We start from the raw sequence: 23,984 nt of genomic DNA on the forward strand, positions 1-23,984 counted from the left end.
ACTCTGAAAAACACGTTTTATTGACTAGTTTGTGTAAACTTGGCAGGAACAACAGAACACTTTGTGTAAATTACTTGTTTATTTTACAACTTAAGTTTAAATTCAGGTTGCGTAAAGGATAATAATTCGAACTTGATGTTGATCATTATCTTTTTCCACAAAAATTGTTAATTTCAAGAAAAAAAGGAGATTTTGTGCTCAAATTTTGCTGGGGGTAGGCCTGTTTATAATTTTGTTAATCTAAATAATGATTAAATGCATAAATAAAACCCCATCTTAACACCATCAGCCATCTAATTGGTCTTACGCATTTTTTGATAATTTGAATTTTTCTGATAAAACAACTTGAACAGTAACAGTGGAAAAAAAAAGCACACCAGTGACATGATACCTTCATGTTTATTCCACAAATTGCCCACACTAACAGAGCCATGTAAACAAGACAAAGCATGCAACTAAAACACACATTTGAGAAAAACACACAAAGTTCAAGTTAAAGTTTTAAAGCCTTGTAGTTAGATGAGCTAAATGAAACTCAATCTGCTGCTGTCTGATTTTCATCAAACCTGTCCAACAAGAGCTTTGTATTGCATCAGTTAGGGAAAGGGGGGTTTGGGTGTGCCCTTCACGGGAAAGTAGAGGTGGTAGGTAGCACATATTATCTTTTAAACTTATATTTTAAATAATTTGCTCAATAGAGCATGGTAGTAGCACTCACTAAGATTTGAGAATACATAATATTTTACGTCAATGTATGCAAAAACAAAAAAAACTAGTGAGTACTGAAGAAATGTAAACATACCTACAGCAACTGGCAACTCTGAGACCAAGGCAATTGAGAATTACTTCGAAAACACGAGTTCAGAAATAGGACTCTGTTCTTCTACATTCATGAAACATTCATTACTGTGCTTACTGTGTCCTGGACAAAACGTTCAACCCTGCATGAACGCTCTCTGTCGTGTTAACCAAATAAAACTTGCTGTATTTACATTTGGCAGAGTTTTGAAATTCACAGAGGTGGCTTGCAGTATACGTGAAACTGAAAAGTTGTTATATTCACATCCACAAGAGGTAGAGTAGTGAACCATGGAGCACCTTTTTTTTTTTAAACTGAGAATGTCTGTATCTTCACTTTGAACCCATGTATTTGGTAAAAGTGGTATCTGAATGTCTTTGTATTTTGTATTGGGTATGTGAATACGTTGTTACTTCATTAACAGCAGGTCAGTGTAATCAGTAAAACATCCAGAAATGTAATTTTGCAGAGTTAATATTGTTGCTGCAATACCACAGAATACGTTAAAAATTTCAGATCAAACAGAACATCATCAAAGTCTAACTAATACAACATGTTGCTGCAGTGAACCATGCTACAATTTGGCCTTAGGCTGGGTGAGGTGGAGTGAGTTCAAAAACCCGTTGAGGGTGGATATATATTCTTCTGTGTGCCTTTTAAGGTGGCCAGCATGTGTTGAATCCTTCCACTTTTTTGCTGTAATGTTCATACCACGCTTTCGCAGGTGATCAATCAATTCCTCCACAACTTGTGGGTCACTCAAAGGATCGTTCTCACAAAAAAAGAACAGAGCAGGGGCTATGACTGGTGTACTCCAAAATGCATCAATCCCTTTGGTGAAGTAGTCCAAGGTTTGACGTTTAAACATGCCAAAGTATAACAAGCTCACTCGTTTAACCACACTCTCCAAACTAGGAAGAAGAGTTTTTCCGAGACCTGTGCAGAAAGACAAATACACAATTAATTAATATGTACCAAGAGAAAACAATACTTTCACTAAATCATTCTTGTTTCATTCAAAGCAAAAGCGTACAACTATGAACTAACCAGTGGGTTAATAGGGTTTCTGTGGATACTGGTTTCAAACAAGTAGTCAGTCAGTTTAACAATGTTTAGATTAAACTAACCTGTAGCCATTCTCTCCACAGAGCCCACCACCAAACTGTCATAAACTTGGCCTCTGATCCTCTGTGTAAGCCCCTGATATCTTTGTGTGTCCTGGGAAACATGTACCAGCAGCTGAGAAAATGTGTAGCCACCAATGGAGAAGGCATGGACAAGCAGTGGGCGGGATGCTAAGCGCTCACTGTGGAGTAAATCCAGCAATCTCTTTCCGTGCTCCAGACCCCAACGGGGCCACAGGAAGTCTTTCACCTAGTGTAAAACAATGGAAGAATCTTTAAGTTAGGAATAATATAAATGTTCATAGATTCAAGCACATTTTTTCTCAGATACAGAAATAAAAAACTAAAATCAAAAGCAAAGTAGTGACTTTGAGGATTGATTTCATGTGCTGCATCTCATTCCTGATTCACAACATGCCCCTTACTATTCTCTACACCAGCAGTTCCCATACTTTTCAGGCCGCGCACCTCCCTTTACCTCCCGACTTAGCTGACGCACCCCTAATGCCCGAAACATAAAAAAAAAAAGGCGTAGTCTTTATAGCCACAAATAAGGTATCAAGTTTAATAAAATATGCTACTGATAACACAGAAGAGAATGTAAAATAATGGACAAAATGATCTCTCACATTAGAACCGGTGGGGAGAATAACAGTAACAGTATAATAATGACAATAATAATATCTGAAAGTCAAGTATGGTCGCTGAGTGATAAATGGCAGCCATAACTATGTAAAGAAAGTGTTTGAATTATTTATTTAATTATCTAGGTATTTATTTATTGATACAATATCAATAAATAATGGTGCTCAGCTGCCATTACACTGATGTCGAGCACCCCCTAGCAGCAGCTTGCGCCCCACACTTTGGGAATCCCTGCTCTACACAAATTTCCCATGGATAAAAAAGGAGTAAAAAACACTTAAAAGGTAATTCAAAAAGTGTAATAAAGCATATGCAGGAAATGAAACTTGCCTAAAACTATCCTAAAAAAAACCACCACCAGCAGTCAAAAAGCTAATAACCTCAAGGTTTGGTTTTGGGCATTTTGAGTTAAAATCTATCTTCCTAATTGCTTTTCCAAAGAGACATGAATCCCATTTTCTTTCTACCTGAACATATACAGCAACTGTCCTCACAACACTGTTTACATACAACACTGACTTAAACTTTGACCTCTTGCTACATCACCACAGACCACAATCTGTTGCACTTCCTATAGGATGTCAGTTAAGGACTCAATGTCAAGGGAGGTTAAGATTCAGTCACACATTGAACACGAGACCCACTGTCATCCAAACTTAATCTATTACGAGCAGAGCACTTTTGCAGCATTTGACAATTTACAGTGGGAGGGAAAATCTTCTTTTGACTAGCCACAGAAAATACTCAAAGCAGTAATGTGAAGGACTACATTTAGAGGCAAAAGTTTGTGAATGAACGTGTTTGCTGCTTGGCTACAATGTGTTGCTTGTCAAGTTGTCTAACTGGTTGGGCTGGAAAACACAATGCTCATCTGAAAAGGAGTGTATTTCGTGTGAAATTACCTCATTTACAACCCGTAGAACTGATGTACAACAGTAAAACACTATTCAGCACAATAACACAGCTGTACATGATGTTTATCAATGTTGGAGGTATCACAAATGGTACCATGTAGCATCAGAGCCATATGGTTGTTATTAATACAAACATATATGCACACTTTACAAAAAGTCAATAAACAGTGATGTCCTTACCTCACTCTCGACTACAAGCACGTCGAAGCCAGTTTTGAAGTAGATTTCACAATACTTTGCCAGAGCCTGGGGCCGAGACCCCAACCACGGCAACATCAGCAGAAGAGGTTTATGTTCTTCAGGGACCCGGGTCTGACATCCTGAGGCTGGAGATGCCAACTCATTCGAGTACAACGTGACATTCTTACTGAGGATGTGTGCTGTAATGCCTCTGCTCAGGACTGTCCTGCCCAACATAGTGTTGTTTTGCGCTCAAGTTTTCCAGGTTGTGTTTTGAGTACCTATAATGAATACGTTACCAGAAGAGGGGAGTCAAACACAGTAGACCACTTCAGCTTTCATCTACATAGGATTACAAAAACGCATTACCATAACCTTATTGCACATGGTAATCAGCATAAACTCAAAACTCAACACTAGCTCGTCACATAGCGAAGTAAACAAAAGTTAGCGCCCAATATATCGTATACTAATGAGTTTAAATGGTCGTTATATCGCCAAATACAACGTTTGCGGGAGCTTCAATGTATCGGTCCCACTCTTTAAGAGGTGGCTAACATAACATCGCCCTTGGCAACAGGAATCTAACGCTGAGAAGACAAACTTGTCTAATCACCCTAATGTCGAAACAGTTTTTCAACATTACCAGAAAGTCTCTAAGTTTCCCTTTCCTCCTCTTCTCAGCCTTTCTCTTTGGTATTTCACGACGACTGAAAGCTAGTTTCTCGGCATATTTCCGAAATGAACTTTATGTTGTCCAACGGCTGAGTGACTCACTTGTCCCAGCAATGCTCCACGCTCTTGAAAAGTACATGAAGGCTAGTAGAGTAAAGGTTATCCGAGGAGCTAAGGACAAATCCCGTGCCAACAATGTCTGTGATTGTTGTCACCAAACGTTGGTTGCTTGCAACACATTGGGTAGTCGCCTTGTACACTTCCTCGCTCCCTCCTCTTTGCTTCTTCATCTGAGGAGTGTGTTATCCTCAGATGACTGTCAGGGACGTATACTGAGCACTGCTGCCCTCCTTTGGACATCTGCGGGACTTGCTGTGCAAACAAACATGGCGTGAACTCTCCCTTTTCCACCTAACTGGTGCTGGTGCTTGTTCCAGACCAGTGCATGGCTAAGCACTGGTTCTTTGTACTTCCACTAACAAAGAACTGGTTCCAGGTGCTCAAATATGGTGCTTGACAAGCATCAACTCTTTGCTGGGCCAGAGCTGAGCAACTACTGGGGCAGGGCTACAGTGACCAACGATCAGTATGAAAAACTCATTGCTGAAAAGGAAAACTGCTGGGCGAGTCGACAATTGGTTTGTTAGAGTTTCCTCATTCATGATTTGAGATAGAGACAAAATTAAAGCACTAATGCCTTTCCTCTCTTATAGAATAGAATAGAATAGAATAGAATAGAATAGAATAGAATAGAAAATACTTTATTTATCCCCGAGGGGAAATTCAGCAGTCACAGTAGCATTTAAGAAAACAAAAGTAAGAAAGTGTATAGAAAGTGCAACAAGGTCCACAAGAAAATAGATGACAACATCCCGTCCACCACTCTCCAGCCCAGTCAGTCTCCACCTTCACAGGGTCCAGGACTGAGCCTCCCAAGCAGTCTTTTCAGTCTCTGTCTCCTAGGTCCTGTCTGCCCACAGCAGGCAAAGCTCCTCCAATGTGTCGCCAGCGTCCGATGTCAGCTCCGTCAGCCACGTCCGTGAACAGCACGATGCCACTCTGCCCTCCGGCAGCCCCTCTGCCGCTGGGCTAGCACGGCTAGCTTGTCCATCCCACCAGAGACAGATCCCACTTTCCCAACAACGATGGATGGAAGGACAGGTCCACATCGTCACCTCTTAGCTCACACCTGAGAACCAGCACGTCGTCCTCACCTCCTCCTCCTCACCTCGATGGAAATCATCAAGCCCTAGTTAGCATTGACATGCTACAGGCTGCTAACAGCTAATTTCACATATAAACAATGCAGCCATGGTTACATGTAGTATCTCCAGACAAACACACGAGAAAAGGTGTAAAAATATCGCTGAAGCCTCAAAAAGTTTGATGTCCATGACCAACAATGAATCATACAAAGTAATGATCCACTCCAAATACAAAGATTATGAAAAAGAGACAAAAAAATTACAAGAAACGGACAAAGAAGAGAGAGCTACTGCAACAGGCAGCTGCCTAGCAATGAGATCAGGTCCATACCTCATTATTTTATTAAACAGACTCAACAGTCTCATGTAATTTAATATTTTTGAAAAGGAAAGCTGCTGAGAGAGTCATCTGTTGTTTTATTAGTTTCCTCATTCATGATTTGAGATGGGGTGAAATTAAAGCACTGGTGTCTTTCCTCTCTTATAAATCAGGTCTGTACCTCACAATTATATTAAACAGGCTAAACAGTCTAAAGTAATTTATCACTGTTAAAAAGCCGTGTGAGTCGTCTGTTGTTTTGTTGGCGAGAAATTGAAGCAGTAATGCATTGTTTCTTGTAGATCGAGATCAGGATCGGTATGCATCAACCATAACTGTGGCATCCCCTCTGCAGAACAGGTCTATGTGGTCTCATAGGAACAATCTGTGGTTTGTCACTGTTTGCCTTGTTGGTCAATTTTACTTAATAATGTTTTTAGATAGAACTATGATCACCGACTCTTCCTGACAAAAACAGCTGAATACTTCTTCCCTGATTTACTTCCCATCAGTTTGTGATACTCTAAACTGAATCGTTATGGATTTTGAGTGGTTGATTTTCCCCTGTTTTCCCCCTTACCCTTTCTGTCTGGATGAATTGACTGAATAATAAAAAAAAAAAACAGAGGTTCATCAAGTCCTGGGCTTTTCAAAGCTCTCTTGCTGTAATGACAGGCTGGTTGCATCTACTTTTTTATTTATTTATTTAATTATCTAATTATTTTATTGTGTGTGTGTGTGTGTGTGTGTGTGTGTGTGTGTGTGTGTGTGTGTGTGTGTGTTTGTTAACTTTCTTTTTGAGTTTATCTCTTTTTTAATTCCTTAGTTCTTAAATTCTGTATGGGTCATTTTGTGGAATGTTATTAGCCCCATAGTACAGCCTGAAGTTATAACACATCTTTCAACCACCATCCACTCTTCCTACTTCTGCTCCTATCCACCCATCAATAGACATTAGCCTACATCCATGAACAGCACCCCAGGACTGCAGGTGTCACCCAAAAATGAACTTTAATAGTGTAAACTATGGTGATTTAATAACCACATGCCAATATCAGGGCTGCATGGTGGCGCATCGATTAGCGCTGCAGCCTCACAGCAAGAAGGTCACCGGTCCAAATCCCCTTTCTATGTGGGGTGGGTTCTCTCAGGGTACTTCAGTTTCCTCCCACAGTCCAAAAACATGCTCACCAGGTCAATTGGTCACCTCAGAATTGTCCGTAGGTGTGAGTGTGAATGGTTGTCTGTCTCTAGGTGTCAGCCCTGATATTGACTTGTACCCCGCCTCTTGCACAAAGACAGCTGGGATAGGCTCCAGCCACCCGTGACCCTGAACAGGATAAGTGCTATAGAAAATGGATGGACGCCAATATCCGACACTAAGACCATTACATAGACTACTAGATTTTAAAAGCTGATTTCTAAGTTAGTACAATATTGTTGATGGCTTACCTTCCCAAGCAATTAGACTTAGTTTGTTAAACCTACTTTTAAATTGGATTCATATTGAGCAGAGTTTAAGCATGACATAATGGTCCACATACACCAAACTTTACACCAATTTTATATAGAAAATTCTGAAGTCCCTATCAGGCCATCCTGGTTAACAGTGTCACTGTAATAGATTAACGTTTTGGTTTTATGTCAGTAAACCCACTATACATAACTTAATTTATTTCATCATGGCCTTGCTTTACACCACGTTTTGCATGTGCAGCTTTGTTCCTGTGTCTTACCCTGAGTTTACATTCCCAGCTGTACCACAGACCCTGTTTACTTTGTCTTGTTGGAGGATGACTTGTTTAAACAGAAACTTTTAGCGCAACGAACCATAATGGCAAGTGTGAGGCGGCAATAATTTGACCATGTCCCTCTGAGCTCATATGTTTGGCCTGTCATTGTCCCCATCCAGGCCCTTTAGTTACGGCTGGGTTGATGGTTTCCTGTGTCCTCATCAGGCAGCGGCTTTACCACACCCTCAGGGAAGTTCTTATCTTCACTGCATTCTCTCAATCTTTGTTGAAATGATCACAGTCTTATGCACAAAGTCCTTTCTTAACTTGCAGGCTGAGGCTTGTGTCAAGGCAGGATGAAGTAAGGACAACTCTGGCAAACTTGTCTCTTCAGAGCTGGCTATAGTGCTTATTTTGACAGTCAACACTAGTTTGAGTGTGCAGTTTGGTGTCTATTTTTTCAAATAGAAAAATAAGCTTTTTGTATTTGGTAGCAATAATTTTGTTTTGAAAAACCTAGGACCCTGGTCAGTGTAGAATTCAACTCAAAATGAATGAATAAACATAAAGAGCATTTGATGGTGGCTGGCTTTAACACTCTCTGGTATGTGGACCAGTGTCTATTTTAAACCCATCCTTGGGAATTGAATTAGGCCACGGGGCTACTGGATTTTCCCCAGATGGCTTGAAACGGCACACGTGGACAAGTCTGATACCACTGGAAAGTACAGAAAGGGAGTAAAACTTCACTTAAGAGAGACTATTCTTGTCATTGGCTTCCACAATGATGTGACATGAATAAGGTCATTAGCTATTGTTTAATCTACAGGTTAGGATTTCCTTTTATCTGGAGTGCATCTGTTGATTTAGAAGAATTATAGTTGTACACATATAGAGGCAAATGGCCAAAAATCACTCAGATAATTCTGCTTTAGCTGCTAGATGAATATTTTAAAGCAAGTTGTTGATGTAATGGCTGCTTTAAGAGGAAGGGCACAGCAACAGTTGTAAATAACACTCAATATACATTGATCTGTTGCACTGGCTGCAGAGTACTGCCTGGCTGATGGTTGGCAAACATACTTTTAGCCTCAATACACTCATACATTTTCCCCTTTCTTACCCTGTAGAGTTTCCTGTACATTTATCTTATACAGTACATCAACACAGCAGAGGAGTGAGTGTGTGTATGTGAGGAGAAAAAACAACGATTAGGTTCCTATGCATTATACAAGAGATGATACTGAGTGCAGCACACACAAAGTGTTTGATTTATAGGAGAGCAGGATTGTGCACACGGAGCAGTGCAGTGGTAGAGCGCTGGACGGCGGGGCTTGTGTCGAGGAGGTGGGGTCTGTCCCATGTGTCGACTAACTGATGGAGAGGAGAGAGGCACTGCACAGTGAGAATGAAAGGACACAGAGTGCTACGCAGAGCGAGAGTAAAAGAGAGACAGACTGCAGGCATGCAGCGACACAGAGCAGCATGTATGTTTAAAGAGGCTGCTGCAGAGTGGGCTACTGATGAGGTAAGAAGCTGAGACATGACATGCTAAAAGAGAGCTGTAGTGTACTCCTCATCTCTTTTCTGCTATTACTGTGAATGACTGTTTGTACTCTGTTTTTGACATTCATCATATTAATACAGTGTTTTCAAGATGCTGTGTTTCACAGCCTCATCATTATTCTCACTGCACGGGCAAGGATGAAGCTGTCTACCGATGATGTCTTAATTCTTTGTGTTAAGCAGTTGCTCTGAATGTAATTTACCTTTCTCTTCCCTCGAGGTGTGTGGTGCCCAAAAAGACCTGAAGTTAGACGTCTGTCAAACATGTGATTGGATAATACCCCTCAAGACCCTTGTCATGTGACTTTGGCGTGCAGCTGGTAGACCCTCACCATGCTCTCTCTCTGGAATCTTTATCTTCTACTCTCCCTGCCCTCACTTCTCTCTCTTTCTCTTCATGTCACTGGCACTGATAAAGAGACTGTAACAGAAACAGAGCAGCCAGACACTGACACAGCAGTTCATCGTCTCACACAGTCCTCACCTCATGGTTTTGGCCCAGCAGGGGACGCAGTGTTTGGGGATGAGAGTATTGACTTCCCGGATCAACCTTTGAGTTGGTCCTTATCATCACCTGAGGAGTCAGATAGACAAGGTGTAATCGGGGAATACGCTGACCTACAGGAGGTGACAGAGGTGTCTCTTTTGTATCCTAATGAGAAAGGATTTATCACATCCAGGCCAACAGACGGTGCAACAGAAGATGCTGAGAGCAAACAACCAATATGGCCAACACTGAAGTATCTACCAGCTGAGATCAACACTGGATCTATAGCTCCTGGAAAGAATCAGTCAACTTTTTCATCATCGACATCCAACATCCAGTTGCCTTTTCTTCTGTCAAGCTCCATTTCCTCAGACCAGTACTTCACATCCTCACCAGCTGCTACACCCAGGCCAAGCCCAGAGAGCCCTACTCCCCTTGGATGGACCATGAGCCCTTCTGCTGTCACACTGGGACAGACACAAGAGGCAACTGGGCCATCCAAAGAGGCTGAAGCTAAAGTGATGGATGTCACTGATCAGAATTTGGGAAGAGGAGCTGTCAGAACAGATACATATAAAGGTAACTTCTTTCATAGTCCAACCAATTTTTTACAAAACCTGTCACCTATCACAGATGACAGTTATTTCTTACTGCCAAACATGAATGACTATATTTATATTTTCTGTGATTGGAACCTAAAAAGAATCAGGAGACTCCTTTGTGTGGCTGCAGTGTTTGTGATATGTATTCTGCCGGCAGACACACTTGTTTTATATTCAGACTGGTGTTATCTTGGCTTCACTCCCAAAAGCTTCTCACAATTCAAACTGAACTCCTTAGACTTCATAAACCTGTTTCTGTGGTATGTGTGTTCACTTTTCCTTATTTGAGAGATTCACCTCCAAACATACATGCCCGGTGTTTGCTGTGAACACACGAAAACAAGACGCCACTATTTTGTCCAAGTAATTGATGTGTTGTGTCCACAAGCAGTAAGGGAGGAGGGTTTTGACAGAACTGTGTCAAGTTGCCTTTGCATTCATGACTTGACACTGTTTGCTGCCAGTAATTGTTTCAAAGGTGAAAAACATGTAATCTTAATTGTGTCAAAGAGTACCTACAAGTCATGATTTCGGTAGTTGGTGATGAACACAAATATGATCCCATATTTAAAAGGTCTCTGAGGGTTTGTTTTACACACCTGCATTTACAGAATCAGCTCACCTTAACAGAAATAGGGCACAGTTCTTTAGTTTCCCTCTCTCTGTCTGTCGTCAGAACACAGCTGGCTCTGGATCATGTTTTACTTGAGAATGAAATATCTGCATTATTTATTGGTTACACAACCTTCCAAACATGAGTGTCAAACACCTCTGCATTTTTTCATTGAGTCGATGGGACATTAATTTTATCATAGCGCCTCTTAACCATGCTTAATAATAGCCACAAAAAATGAGAGCAGCAACGGGGTCAATACTGGCTAATCGTCACACATCTCTCTCTGTCTTTTATGAACACACACACACACACACACACACACACACACACACACACACACACACACACACACACACACACACACACACACACACACACACACAAACACACACACACACACACACACACACACACAAACGCACACTGTGTACTCATACTCCCGCTCTCTCTGACCCAGTTAGGCATTCCTAGTAACATGGATGCTCTGTTTTATTATGGATTACCTTCATGTATCACACACTCCTCTCTTCACTCTTTGTGAAGGATGTAGAATGATTGTAGTGGTGGTTCTTTTTCTTTAAAGCAGGTGTTTCCATTAAACAAAAGCTCGGTAAGAACTCAAGGCAAAGTAAGTGAGAGAACACAGGCACACATGTGGTTGTATTTTAAGCTAATTGCTAACAACCTCATGCTAGCAGGCTCTTGATGACAAGGCTAACTTGTTAATGTCTTGCAGGTAGTGTTGAAGCCATAGACTGTATATAGAGTGGACAGCATGGCTCAGCCATTTACCTTTGAAGCCAAAATACCCCCGTCTCAGGTGCCGCCATTGAAGCAGTTTGCAGCCAGAGTCTGCACAGTAAAGATTGTGAGGGATTCAGGAAGAATCTGAGTGGAGCCTGGTGACAAAAATAATAATTATTTTTTTTCTTTCGAGAGTCTAAACACTTCTTGACTCTACCTCCCGACATATTTTACGATCCCTCAGAAAAATACAAGAGAACGGCAGCTGTCAATCATTGTTAAATGTGACTTAAAGCCTTGTTTTAACTAACAAAAACAAAACTTTTCAGAAAAAAAGAGGGCTTGAATACAAGGAAGCCAAATGATATTTTCAAATCACCACAACGATCGAATGTGAGAAACATTTCTACGAGGTGTAATAATTTTTTATGGCTCTCCTGCCATTCCAGCCCATCTGAAATGGCAGGAGAGCTGGATTTTGTTTACCTATTCTACAGCCAGCCACCAGGGGGAGCAGTTTTCGTGGCGACCTCACTTCGAGCCGAGCAAGATGACGTCCATTTTTTTTACAGCCTATGGTTGAAGCTATTGACCACCTGATTTTAGACTTTCTGTTTACAATCTACTTCAACCTTTTATGCTTTATTCTCACATAACAGGGCAAATAATGTATCTTTTTTTTTTCTTGCTTTTCAGACGACCCAGAGGATGATGTCTCCCAGGCTGCTGGCACTCTGTTGCTTGGAACCATAGACACGACTGCCACGCCCTGCAAAACATCCAATCAGTCTCTGACACCTGCCTACCCTGAAGATTTGGTTCCCAGTGAATCCCTGCGCAACTCTCTGACTCTCACCTCTACTCTTTTTGTCCCTCTGTACTCGGACTGGAACTCTGCCCTTGCCACATGGGGATTTGCGTGGGAAGCCCACATCTATGGCCTTGGGGCTGTGTTCAGTGTATTTGGCCTGATCTCCGTGGTCTGCCTGTTAGGCTTGCCCTTGAGATGTCCCCCAGGAAGCCCCTTCTTCACTTTGCTGCACTTTTTCCTCCTTTCTTTTGCAGGAATCCAAGCTTTCTGTTTGCTCTATGATCCCTACAATCACCAAGATCGTCTGCCTCCTCTGGTCTCACTTCTGCTGTCTGAGTTGCTCTTCCCTTGTTTGATATCAGCCTTCACTCTGGCTTTCTTCCTTCTCTCCTTTCGCTCACGCAAACATCTTGCACTGCCTCTTGCTAATGCCACCTCATTCTCAATCCTTCCCAAACCCAGCCTATTGTTGTGTATGACCCTATTGCACATTGTTGTCTCTCTTGGGTGCGTCGGCATGCTCCAGCTCTTTCACAGCCTCCCCAGCGTGATCCTGCTCTTCCCTCAGGGTGCATTTGTGTGCCTCTCCATCTTTCTGTCATGCTATTACCTCATCTTCTTCTGCTTAATGCAAGTCAACACAAAACACATCTACAGACTGAATGACAACATAGAGAGTGGAGGATCTCCTGAAGTGATGCATCCTGGAAGTGCCCCCTTTGCAAAAGAGGAGGACTGGGGTAGAGCAGCAGGAGCAGGGTTAGGGGCGTCATTGTGCCTGTTAGGCTGTGCAGGCTTCCAGCTTTACGGAATCCTGCATGGCCTTGGTTTAGGAGGAGTCAGCGGGTATGGGTTCCAACCTTGGCCCTGGTGGAGCTTCCAGGTGGGCTGCAGAATCTGTGAGGTTGGTGTGTGTCTAGGTTTGTCTCTAATTGGTACACACCCTCTGTTCTGTCAAAATAACTCCTCTATGAAGACAATAAGTCATCCTCGGCCAGGCTCCTGGTCCCGTCTTTCCTGCAGCTCCCCTTCTCGAAGACTCACTCTCCCCTCTGACAGAAGAGCAGATTCTCCTGTCCTTTCCCCCAATGAGTCCTGGCCCCAGAGTAAACAGGAAAGCCTGGTAGTCTGTGATGTCATCACGAAGGGACAAGCAGAGACGTTACCCCTTTTCTCAATGGTGGATCCTTCTGGCAACGGACTTGACTGTGTCCCCAAGTCCAGCCAGACTCGTAACACTGTATTACCTCTACCCACTCCCCCAAGCCCACCACACAAGCCTAAACTTGCAGCTGAGTCTCAGATATCTTCACTGGATAGCCTAAGACTGGACACAGACTCAACTGTGGATTTGCGACCCCCATCTCCAATAAACTTGTCCCGAAGCATTGACCAGGCTCTGTTTAGCGAATCCCTGTTTTCTCACAGTATATTTGACACGCCAAGACTGTTCCATGCTTCATCAAGCCACTCTTTGAGCTCTCCTGGCCAAGGGAAGCCAAAGCAAGGGCCTTGTTCAACGGACAATGCTCTTTACCGCACATCTTCTTGTGGAGATGTTGATCAAGAGAACTTGTCTCATTCAAGACCATCCCACTCGCATGGCTGTCATGGCAAGTCGCCAATTTCTCCAGAGCAATGGGATTGGAAAGGGAGTACCTCTGGCTCAACCCAGGGTCTGTGCAACAATCCCAAAGAGACAGGAAAGGTTCGCTCAAACTCCTGGGCCAACAGAGGTCAAAACTTTGCACAAAGCAGCCTACCGAGAGCAATCCCCCACCTATCCTACCACAGGCGTTACCGAACCCTGAGTCTAGCCTCCCAAGACAGTCAGGGCTCTGGTCGACTCATGGGGTCAAAACAACTGAGTGAAAGCAAACAGCTGGAATGGGATATGGCTGTTCAGGCAGAGTTTGTCAATGTGTGCAGACAAATTGATGCCCTGAGTGTGAACAGTGACACTATTGAATTGTAAGTTACACAAGTTCACTTGTGTAGCTGCCAAATGTAGCTTACTCTAAATAGATGACAGAGTAACGTAAATTGTGTCAAGTATCCAGAAAAGGAGAACTGCCAGGACTAAAGAAATGACTAAACTGAACATCAGCTCACAAAGTTTAAACATTCAATTTAATTCATTCGAGTTCTCTTTTTATTGTTGTACATACAGGAACATGTCAATAGATTATAATGTGGGGGAAAGTTAATTTATTTTAGACATCCAATTCAAAAAGTGAAACTCATATAATATAGATTTAGTGACAATACCTCAAACTTTTAGTGATTTTAACTGTGATGATTATGGTTTACATGTAATGAAAGCCCAAAGCTCAGTATCTTGTAAAATCACAAGACCAATAAAAAATATTGTTTATTCAAATTATTTTTTTTTTTACAGCTTGTGCGCTTTGCCTTCCTGGGTTGGACGCTCTCTGGGGTCACATTTGGGGGGTTTACTGGCCATTCAAGCACAGTAATATCAGCATTTCCACAAAGCTTGACGACTAATGGGAGTATGAAGCGCTCTTGAATCTCCAGGACCCTGGACTCTTCCTTCAAGACTCTTGGTACTTAACTCCCAAATAAAAAGCAAAATTTTACTGAAACAAACATCAAAAAATCTCTATTTTGGCCACTAAACCAATGATCCCTTTCTTTTCCTCATTATGTGTCTGACGTTGTCCCTGGTTCAGGAGTGGCTTGACATGAGGAATTTGACAGTTGTAGTCAAATTCTTTGACATGTCTGTGCTTGGTGGCTCTTGATGCTCAGACTCTTGTGAAGTTCCCCCAAATTCTTGACAGTCCTCTAAAGGCTGTTTATCCTTATAGCTACATCCTTTTATTATCCTGATATGTTTAGATAGAGCACTCAGTAAACAGCCAGCCTCTCTGGTTATGACCTTTTGTGACCTCCCCTCCTTGTGGGTGGTGTCAAAGACTGTCTCCTGGACAACTGTTACTCAGCAGTCTTTCACATGATGGTGTAGCCCTCTGAACCAGACTAAGAGACCATTTGAAGGCTCAGGAAACATTCGCAGGTGTTTCCAGTTAAGTGACACCAATTGTTTACAGTATTAAACTTACTTACAACGGTTTAATTTTATGCATTTTTGAATTTTTGTTTTACATTAACTGTAAGCCATAATCATCACAGTTTAAAGAAACAAATGGTGAAAGCATTTCCATCTGTGTGTACTGAATCCAATATATATTTTTGTTCTGGAATTGAACTACTGACATAAATGACCTTTTCCACAACACTCCAAATCACTGAGATGTACCTGTATAAAGTCCAAGCTTGATCTAAAAGCTAATTTCATCCTCCTCTTTGAAACACAAGCTAGCTACAATTTTTGGAATGCTAAGGAATTAACATTTGCTGTGTCACTCTGCACTTAGTGAAACAGTGCACAAAATCATACAGGGTAGTGCAGAAGTGCGCGATTTGGGACACAGTAATTGACTTTGACTACAGATTGAGTTTTACAGTGGTATAACTGACATAATGAGCTCTATACGAAAAAAAGAACAAACAGATGAAAGATGGGTACGATTTTTCCTTGCTTAATAATCATGGAAAGAAAGTAATAATATGTGTCTTATAATAAGACATAATCTCCCATGGTAGCATTTGAATTAGACTATTGTCTAAATTGTAGTAAAACTTATACTTTGAAATGTGAATATGCATTTTGGCACAAACTATTTTCTAGGCTTTTACATCAGTGCAGAGTAGAAACATGGAAGTCGTGCGCACAGAATTTCTTTAATATTTAACCAAATATTTTAAATATTTGGGTGGTTATGTTGTGTTGTTTGAGTTTTGACTGCATCACTGTGTTTATTTGAGGTCAATATTTCAGAGAATTGTTTTAATGATTGAAAAAAAGAAAAAATTCAGTCAAATTTACTCCATATGTTTCTGCAGGTAGTACAAAATGTTAAAGACAAATAACAAAATTCCCTGTCAAATTCAGCTTTATTCATGCACTGCATTTCTGACAGTAAATATAAATCTCTGGATAGGTGACAAAGGTAGACAGTGTGCTCTGTATGTTCTCATTTAACTGGTGTGAGTTTCTCGCTCCATTACTGTACAGTCCAGAATTCATCACAGAGCTACATACTGTTTTCAAAGTCAAAGAAAATGAAGATTTCATGAAAACAATTACAATAGATACATTTTGTCTACAATATATAGAACCTTGTCCTTTCCACTGACTCCAAAGTACTGATTTTGTGACCCACAGCTTTATTTTTATTCTTCAACTCTTGAGCCAAAATGGGCCAAAACTATCTACATGTACATTAAACAGGCATGTACTTTTAACCTTTTAAAAATTAAATCCTCAACAATCATAATGTGTCAAGGATAAAGTGACTTTTCTAAACAAGGGGTAGATGTGGAAAATAAAAATCAAATCACTGAAATTTAAAGTGTTTCAAGTCTTTTGTCTTGACACTCAAATATTTTCCTTTCCAGCATTTTGTTCTCTAGAGAGGAAACACGGGGGAAATCAGAAGTGAGATTAGACATGATCGGTCCTTTAAGGCGCTCTTGTTGTAGACTCAGATACATCAGTTAAGGCTGGTGCTAAGCTTATGTCCTTGTGCAGCACATTCATAGAGATTCTTGGCTCAGGGTGAGATCAGTTGTTTGAGTAACAGGTATATTTACACCTGTCAGAGAAGTGTCATTAAACTTGCTTTGACAAAGTAGAACTACTGCAGTGTGAGGATAAAGACAACATAAATATAGGAGTGATACTGTTTAATTCCTCCTGCGTCTGTAAGCTTCATACACAAGGTTTCCAGGAAGAAAACTGTGTCTACATGTAATTATTAGTGAACTACAGCAGACAGATGTCTTACAGCTGTTTAATATTTTTCTTCTTCACCTCAAAAAATGATTTTTTTTCTGAATGTCATTTCCTACTGAACTGAACCTCTTCAAGGTTTGATGTGTACTCCTCCTCACCACAAGGTTGCAAATCATCCAGACAGGCCAACAAGGACCTAGACCTCTGCAGTTTAATCTTGACCCTTGAGTAGGAAATGAAATGTGTTTGCTTGTTAACATGGATCAACCGAATAGTTAATTACATTACCCCCATTAGACCTTGGCCACACACAGAGAGAAAGACGGATAAAGGAGTACATGTGCAGTTACGTCCATTAATCCACGTGGCTCCTCTTTCAAAATAGACTCAGGGTAAAGCATGTGGTTTTGGCTACTTTTGATGTGGTGAGAGGATAAACAGACAAGATAAGAGGTGTAGACTGAAAAGCAGACTTTGCAATAGATTTCGTACAATGACTGCCTTCTTCTTGTAGTTCGATCACGTGCGCCCACTGCATCTGCCCAGAGTCGCTGGGGCTGGTATGTTTGGTCCTGCTCGAGGGTTTCCTTTTCCTCCACCCTCAGTAAAGCCGCTTCTCGTAACTACAGGTGAAAATAAAGATAGACTGTAAGCATTTGCTGTTTTATATTTCACTGCCAGGATAACAAGCTTGGGTGAGGATGATAGGATGAAAGAGATGGAAATGTGATGGCCACATAGATGTACTTACATGGCACAAAAGAATATCTAATGTGATAGCATGGATTAGAAAAGAGGAAGAGAGAAGACAAATTTGATGCGACTAAACATACAAGTAAATCCCAGTCCATTCATAGTGAAATGTTCTTACTGGGAATAAAAATGAATTTTAACACCTTATTTTATTTTATTTTTTTAAGATTAAGATGCTAAAGGTCATAGGTCAGACTTACGAGTGGAGGCCATGGACTCCTCCCTCCATCTGAGCAGACATGGTTCTTTTCTCAAACTTCAGCTCCCCAGAGTACATCATTGACCTGATGCACAAAACCAAGAGCTCTGTTAACATAAAATTATTCACGCAAGTTAAACTTACAGAGGATACACATGTTCACGGTTCCATAATTACCTTAAAATAGACAAACTCTTAGCTCCTATATCCTGGCAGCCATGTTGAATACCAGCTATGAGATAAGGAACAAATTTATGGATGGAGCCTTTATCTTGGACTGATCCCGACACACCTTGAGCCACTTTCACCTTATCTCCCTCACTGGACACAAACATAAAGAAAAAAAATACACAGGGTGAGATTAAATGGTACATTCTGCCAAGAGTAAACCTTTTTTAAGACATGCTTTGCCAACCTGAAGTATCGTTTCTGGCTGTTGTTTTTTTCCATGGCATCCAAGGAGCCCATGCCTCTGTACTTTTTCAAGCGCACTCCATCTGAGAAGAAATATTCTCCTGGAGCTTCAGTGGTGGCCGCAAGCAGTGACCCCATCATCACTAAAGGCAGATTTGTGAGAGGAGAAAAAATATTTTTAATACTGCAAAGGGAACATCATATAAAGAAAAGGATTTTGTGAGAGTGTATTTGTTATTTTCTACCTGTGGATGCTCCCAAGGCCAGAGCTTTTACCACATGTCCAACAGTCTGAATACCTCCATCAGCGATCACTGGCACTCCAAAACGCCGAGCATACTCTGCAACCTTGTACACTGAAGTACCTTGAGGCCTTCCACATGCCATCACTGAAGACCAAGGCAGAAACATGTTGTTTTTTTCTATTTCCTGCTGCAGGTAGAGTTATGCCTCCCTTATTGTAATTCAAGAAAAGCGATGATTTTCTGACTTGCATTTACAAGGTTTCCTCTCATATACACTGACATTCACAGAACTGCACTCAGCAGTAATACCTTCCTGGGTGATGCAGATGGAGCCACATCCCATGCCCACTCTCAGTGCATCAACACCAGCATCAATGAGGTTTTTAGCCTGAGCAGCAGTCACCACTAGGGAGAGACAGAAGCACAGAAAAGAGCTCAGAGGAAGTGAAAGATGTGCGGTGAGTGAAAAAGAGGACAGGAGCTTCTGAAACAGGACAAGTGCTTACCATTTCCTCCCACTACCTGCAGTTCGGGGTATTTTTGTTTAATGTAGTTTATCGTGTTGATTTGGTACACTGAGTTTCCTTGAGAGGAATCCTTTCAAAACAAAATCAAAACAACATTTTAAAAATGAGAAAAGAGTTGTGAAATATTTCAAATGAGCTTTTTCATTCTGAAAATTTTGCAAAATCCAAATGAAAGTGCTCCTGGACTATCGTTTTACAGAACTAAACATTCTCAGCCCATGCTTCAAAACACGCACTTAAATACATAATCAGTGTCCCAGAGCTAAATTGCAATCAACATTAGCACTTATAGCCATCAATCTATGAACATTTGATAAATGACCTTCTGATCATTATATAAAGTCACCTTCAGCTTTAAATCAAGGTTTAATGCTAATTTAAACAATTTATTTGTGGGTAAAAGTTATTATGTAGTGAAGAAAAACTAAAGCTGCTTCATGTATCATATCTTCTCATTACTACCTGACATCAAAACAGTGCCAAAAGCTTTCACCTACCAGCACTACCACATCCACCCCAGCTTGTATGAGCAGTTCCAGTCTGTATTTGTCGTCCTCCCTTGTACCAATGGCAGCTCCACATAGAAGCTGTTTACGGGAGTCCTTGGAAGCCAGGGGATAATCCCTGTTCTTCTTCAGGTCAGTCCTTGCTATGATAGCAACAAGTTCATCACTGTCGTTCACTATGGGAAGCTTCCCTTGAGGAGTCAAAATGAAAACACAAGTCAGAAAAGACAAAAAATAGACTGACAGAGTGTTTCCTTTATAGCTGTGTGACAAATGTCAAAGACTCACCTTTCTTGCTGCGTTGCAGAATATCATTAGCTTCTTTTAGAGTGACTCCAGCAGGTGCTACAACTAAATCTTCCCTTTTGGTCATTGCCTGAAAAAGGCAGGTATGTACCAAGTAAGCGTTAATTTGCTGTATGTGTATAAAGTTTTCATATGTGCTCATGAACACATCAGTTTTAAACCCACCTCCTCCAGGGGTCTGTCATGGTCCTTCTCAGACAGGAAGTCGATGTCTCTGGAAGTTACAATACCGACAAGCTTGCTACCCATCTTTCCAGTCTCTGTCACGGGGATCCCAGAGAAACCATGGCGTATCTTTGCCTCAAAGACATCCCCTACAGTGTGTCTGGGGCTCATTACCACTGGGTCTGTGATGAAACCCTGCTCAAATTTCTGTCAGAGAAAATAATAGAGATTATTTTGACTTGTGACACTAATTTTTTTCTGAAATTCTTGCAGTTGGTTCATAAAGTTGTGGACTTGTCTGTCTTACCTTGACTTTGCGCACTTCATTGGCCTGAAACTCAGCTGTACAGTTATGATGAATTATTCCAATCCCACCCATCAACTGAAACAATCCAATCAGAAAGAAGAAAATCAACTTTATAAAAGTACACTTAAGAACGGACTGAGAACTGAGAGGGATGGTGCCAAGTTGTGTTGGACTGTTGGGCACAGTAAGCGTGTGCATGTGTGTCCTCTGCTTGTACTCACCGCCATAGCAATAGCCATTGATGACTCTGTGACTGTATCCATGGGAGATGAAATAAGAGGTGTCTTCAGAGTAATCTTTCTTGTCAGTGCAGAGGTTAGATCCTAAGAAGTAAACAGAAACATTGGCTTATGATTTGCAATGAACACAAAGAGTAAAGTGTGGTAATGTGTGTCTTTTGTAATAAAATGAGTGCACTGTAAGATCTACGAGTATGATGCTATTCTTATATAAACACCATCACTGGACCTCCAGATTCAACACATACTGCTTTGCAACAAAACATTCAAATGCATTTTTATTTGTTTGAGCATCAAGTCATTACTAAAGCCACTTTGGGCACATTAGAGGCCAGCTTGTTGTTGTTGTTGTTAGATTGGCTCAGGTGTGGCTCAGTACTTTTTAACAACTGTGATCGAAATGATCTGTGCATGAATTAATTGAATGTCCCAGCAGAGCCTGTAGAGAAAAGCAAAACAAACCTGAGCTCTGAGGAACATAGGAAGGAGTTGATTTGTTGCAGCAACCAAAGCAAAACTTATCTCTGCTTGTGACCTAATTCATGGAGTTATGATCATCTGAAGGCTTGTTTACAGTTGGTAGCTTTCTTTATGATACTCACCACCTCATCAGACATGAAATCTATGAAACCAGGTAGAATCAGGAAGTCACTGCAAGGAAGGACAAAACAGATCATTGTGCTTTGAAGCAGAAAAATCTCAGATGTAAAAACAACATCAATAATCGGTGTCACAGGTTACTATCACACAGCTTAAACTTTATACTGAACTGTAAAGTGCATATCCACTTTTTTAAAGCTGTGAACTGTGCTGACACTCAGCAGAAATAATCTGTCTTCCTCTTAACCCTCTGAAACACTCTTCATCCATCCTCTGTACGCTGATAAAAAACCTGCATATAGCCTCCATTAAAGAGACAACACCAACACCCACTGATATGTGCACACACAAACACACACACTCATACAGACACACATATATCCCCTGCTTTTAATGTCTGTGACACCACTCACAGTCATCCTTGAAAGTAGTATTACACATTATAATCCTCCATATAAAACCCACGCACATGTGTCATCACTGATATTACTAAACATCTAATGGAAGACATTGCATAACCCTTACACTGGTTTCTGTCTGTGCACGTGTGCATGTTCAGTGTATGTGATACAATGTATGCATGTATATCAAACAACATTTCCAAGGGATTTCTTACTTGTATGTAAGTCCATCCCCGATGGCAAAGAGTTGTTGTGCGGTTAATCCATCTTCAGGAACATAGCCTGTGCCTCCACTGATCAAATAGTCAGCCATGCTGAAACAGATTTAAAAAAAAAAAATCAATCAGACATAACAAAACCTAAATATTGATAGCACTAGAATAAAAATGAAAAGAAAAAAAAACAAAAAAAAAAAACAAAGAAAACAGGAAAAAATAAATAAATAAGACTATACAATTTCTTCTATTTATGCATAAAAAGTTAATGAAAACTTCCAAAATGAAAGACTCAATTAAAAAAAAAAAGCTCCAAAAATTTGCATTCAAACATGACAAAGAAGACACAAAACAAACAGTAAAAAAGTTATCAGTCAGTGTTAATGATGGACTTAATTTGGACACATGATGAACTTTTATATGATAGAATTCCCCATCTATTTTCCTTTGATGGCAAACGTATGTGTACTATAACTTGTGGTATGTCATAGTTTAGTCAGCCATTTATGTTTCTTTTGTTCTCTCAGCAAAACAAAAACAAAAACAAGAGTTACTTTGGACGTCTTTGATCTTTCCTTGACCTCTTTTATCTTCAGGCATGAACCAGTCAGATCCTATTACAAACAGGAAATGAGACAGGAAATGCTAACAAGAAGAGACTGTTCCAGCCCATGGAAACTACAACCATGACGGCAGGACAGCAGGTAAGAGGATTTGGTTGGCTGCCTTTGTAGCTAGTAAATGAGCTTGAAAAGGACACAAGTAGTGTGAGAAGAAAGTGAAACCACCTCACACAAACACTGTGAGAGAATCAGAGACAGGTTGGACACGCAGTGAGCTTGTTTGACTGACCTCTCTGGTTCATATCCTGCTTGGATTCTTGTAGCGCTGTAGCGCTGTGCTGCAGTCTCATGGCCATGTCCATGTGGTGTTGGGTGGACGTAGGCCCCAAAGGGATGAGGTTGCTCTCCTTCTCTGTTTGGGATGCGAGGCCGTGCTGGTTCCATATCGCCCACAATCCTACGGTAGTCAATTTGGTAAGTGTCCCTCTCCCCATCACCAAACCGGTCATAGCCATGACCCTCCATCTCAAGGAAATCCAGGGCTACAAACTCCAGTGGGCCCCACCACCTCACCCAAACATACAAACTTCAGTCGCCTCTTATTTGTATCATACACATAAAGTCACGCCCTCACACTCACCACAACAGCACCCAGAGGACACAGCCACACACCGAAATGTTCTGTCCAATTATCAGCACTCATAAACATCCAATGCTTTGAGTGCTTGCTCACACAAACACCTCTCAGACACACCTGACATGGAAGGAAGCTGTCTTGCCATCTGTTTTCGTGGCTAGTGCAACAGTTAGAGGAAAGTTGCCATAAATATTCCAAATGCACAAAGGTTCCAGGAAAGAAGTGTCTCTCAAAACAAAAATGTTGGCCCAGAAAAAAGCTTGTTGTCCAGTTTGTCTGCTCTCATCCTTTGATTTCAAGGCCCTCAAGGCCTGCTGAATGTGGTTGAGAGTTTTGTACCAACCTGTTGACAAGGCTGGTTACACCTGCGAGCTCCCTAACTGCACACACGTGTATCACCTGGGGAGGAGAGTCAGGATTTCTCCCCCCTGGAGGCCCCTGAACACAGACTTGCTGCTACTGCTGCTGCTTGGCTTATCTGTGGAGCTCCTCTCCCCCTCCGCCGCCTCGATGCCTGCTCAGCTTAACTCTGTTTCTGACAGTAGCAGACGTCACTCTCCCACAAAGAGGATTGGAAGCATTAATACAGGATGGGGTGGGGTGTGATGGGTGTGTAAGGGTGGAGTGAGGCAGGAGGACTGAGTAGGAGACGAACAGGTCAAGAT

The 23,984-nt window shown here is 41.3% G+C and overlaps 3 protein-coding genes across 5 annotated transcripts; 1 reads left to right on the forward strand and 2 right to left on the reverse strand.

Annotated features, from left to right (window-relative positions):
• Positions 1 to 397: 397 nt before the first annotated feature.
• On the reverse strand, positions 398 to 4,648 carry LOC141796014 (transmembrane protein 53-B). Of its 2 annotated transcripts, none has more exons than XM_074676873.1 (4): positions 4,309 to 4,442; positions 3,663 to 3,943; positions 1,927 to 2,173; positions 398 to 1,735 (listed from the first exon to the last, which is right to left on the reverse strand). In XM_074676873.1, exons 2-4 carry the CDS (start codon positions 3,897 to 3,899, stop codon positions 1,374 to 1,376), a joined length of 846 nt encoding a protein of 281 aa, XP_074532974.1. In that variant the 5' UTR covers positions 3,900 to 3,943; positions 4,309 to 4,442; the 3' UTR covers positions 398 to 1,373. The 2 variants fall into 2 exon arrangements, with proteins under 2 accessions (XP_074532974.1, XP_074532973.1); XM_074676872.1 differs by having other exon boundaries at positions 399 to 1,735; positions 4,440 to 4,648.
• A 4,272-nt stretch (positions 4,649 to 8,920) lies between these two features.
• On the forward strand, positions 8,921 to 16,941 carry LOC141796807 (proline-rich transmembrane protein 4-like). Its single transcript, XM_074678077.1, has 3 exons — positions 8,921 to 9,122; positions 9,381 to 10,226; positions 12,306 to 16,941. Exons 2-3 carry the CDS (start codon positions 9,494 to 9,496, stop codon positions 14,393 to 14,395), a joined length of 2,823 nt encoding a protein of 940 aa, XP_074534178.1. The 5' UTR covers positions 8,921 to 9,122; positions 9,381 to 9,493; the 3' UTR covers positions 14,396 to 16,941.
• Positions 16,942 to 17,199: 258 nt separating this feature from the next.
• Positions 17,200 to 23,802, reverse strand: impdh1a (IMP (inosine 5'-monophosphate) dehydrogenase 1a). 2 transcript variants are annotated; one of them, XM_074678079.1, is made up of 16 exons: positions 22,972 to 23,229; positions 22,120 to 22,218; positions 21,506 to 21,554; positions 20,886 to 20,987; positions 20,665 to 20,739; positions 20,358 to 20,564; positions 20,175 to 20,262; positions 19,878 to 20,077; positions 19,360 to 19,450; positions 19,163 to 19,258; positions 18,854 to 18,997; positions 18,610 to 18,751; positions 18,372 to 18,515; positions 18,196 to 18,279; positions 17,994 to 18,010; positions 17,200 to 17,865 (listed from the first exon to the last, which is right to left on the reverse strand). In XM_074678079.1, exons 1-16 carry the CDS (start codon positions 23,205 to 23,207, stop codon positions 17,762 to 17,764), a joined length of 1,878 nt encoding a protein of 625 aa, XP_074534180.1. In that variant the 5' UTR covers positions 23,208 to 23,229; the 3' UTR covers positions 17,200 to 17,761. The 2 variants fall into 2 exon arrangements, with proteins under 2 accessions (XP_074534180.1, XP_074534179.1); XM_074678078.1 differs by lacking the exon at positions 17,994 to 18,010 and having other exon boundaries at positions 22,972 to 23,802.
• Between the last annotated feature and the right edge of the window lie 182 nt (positions 23,803 to 23,984).

Source organism: Halichoeres trimaculatus, unplaced genomic scaffold, assembly GCF_033239565.1.
Source record: "Halichoeres trimaculatus isolate MK-OKI-2021-1 unplaced genomic scaffold, fHalTri1.1 fHalTri1_scaffold_10, whole genome shotgun sequence".
NCBI classification, from domain to species: Eukaryota; Metazoa; Chordata; class Actinopteri; order Labriformes; family Labridae; genus Halichoeres; species Halichoeres trimaculatus.

Bases quoted from the DNA above. Each gene is read 5' to 3' on its own strand.
- impdh1a (XM_074678079.1), bottom strand. From the start codon at position 23,207: ATGGAGGGTCATGGCTATGACCGGTTTGGTGATGGGGAGAGGGACACT. The intron at 20,988-21,505 runs GTGAGTATCATA...TTTACTTCTTAG, and splicing joins ATTTCATGTCTGATGAGGTG to GATCTAACCTCTGCACTGAC. The intron at 20,565-20,664 runs GTAAGACAGACA...TTTCTCTGACAG, and splicing joins ATGAAGTGCGCAAAGTCAAG to AAATTTGAGCAGGGTTTCAT.
- LOC141796807 (XM_074678077.1), top strand. From the start codon at position 9,494: ATGCTCTCTCTCTGGAATCTTTATCTTCTACTCTCCCTGCCCTCACTT. The intron at 10,227-12,305 runs GTAACTTCTTTC...CTTGCTTTTCAG, and splicing joins CAGAACAGATACATATAAAG to ACGACCCAGAGGATGATGTC.
- LOC141796014 (XM_074676873.1), bottom strand. From the start codon at position 3,899: ATGTTGGGCAGGACAGTCCTGAGCAGAGGCATTACAGCACACATCCTC. The intron at 2,174-3,662 runs GTAAGGACATCA...GTTTTACACTAG, and splicing joins TGCTTGTAGTCGAGAGTGAG to GTGAAAGACTTCCTGTGGCC. The intron at 1,736-1,926 runs GTTAGTTTAATC...CTTTCTGCACAG, and splicing joins TGTGGAGAGAATGGCTACAG to GTCTCGGAAAAACTCTTCTT.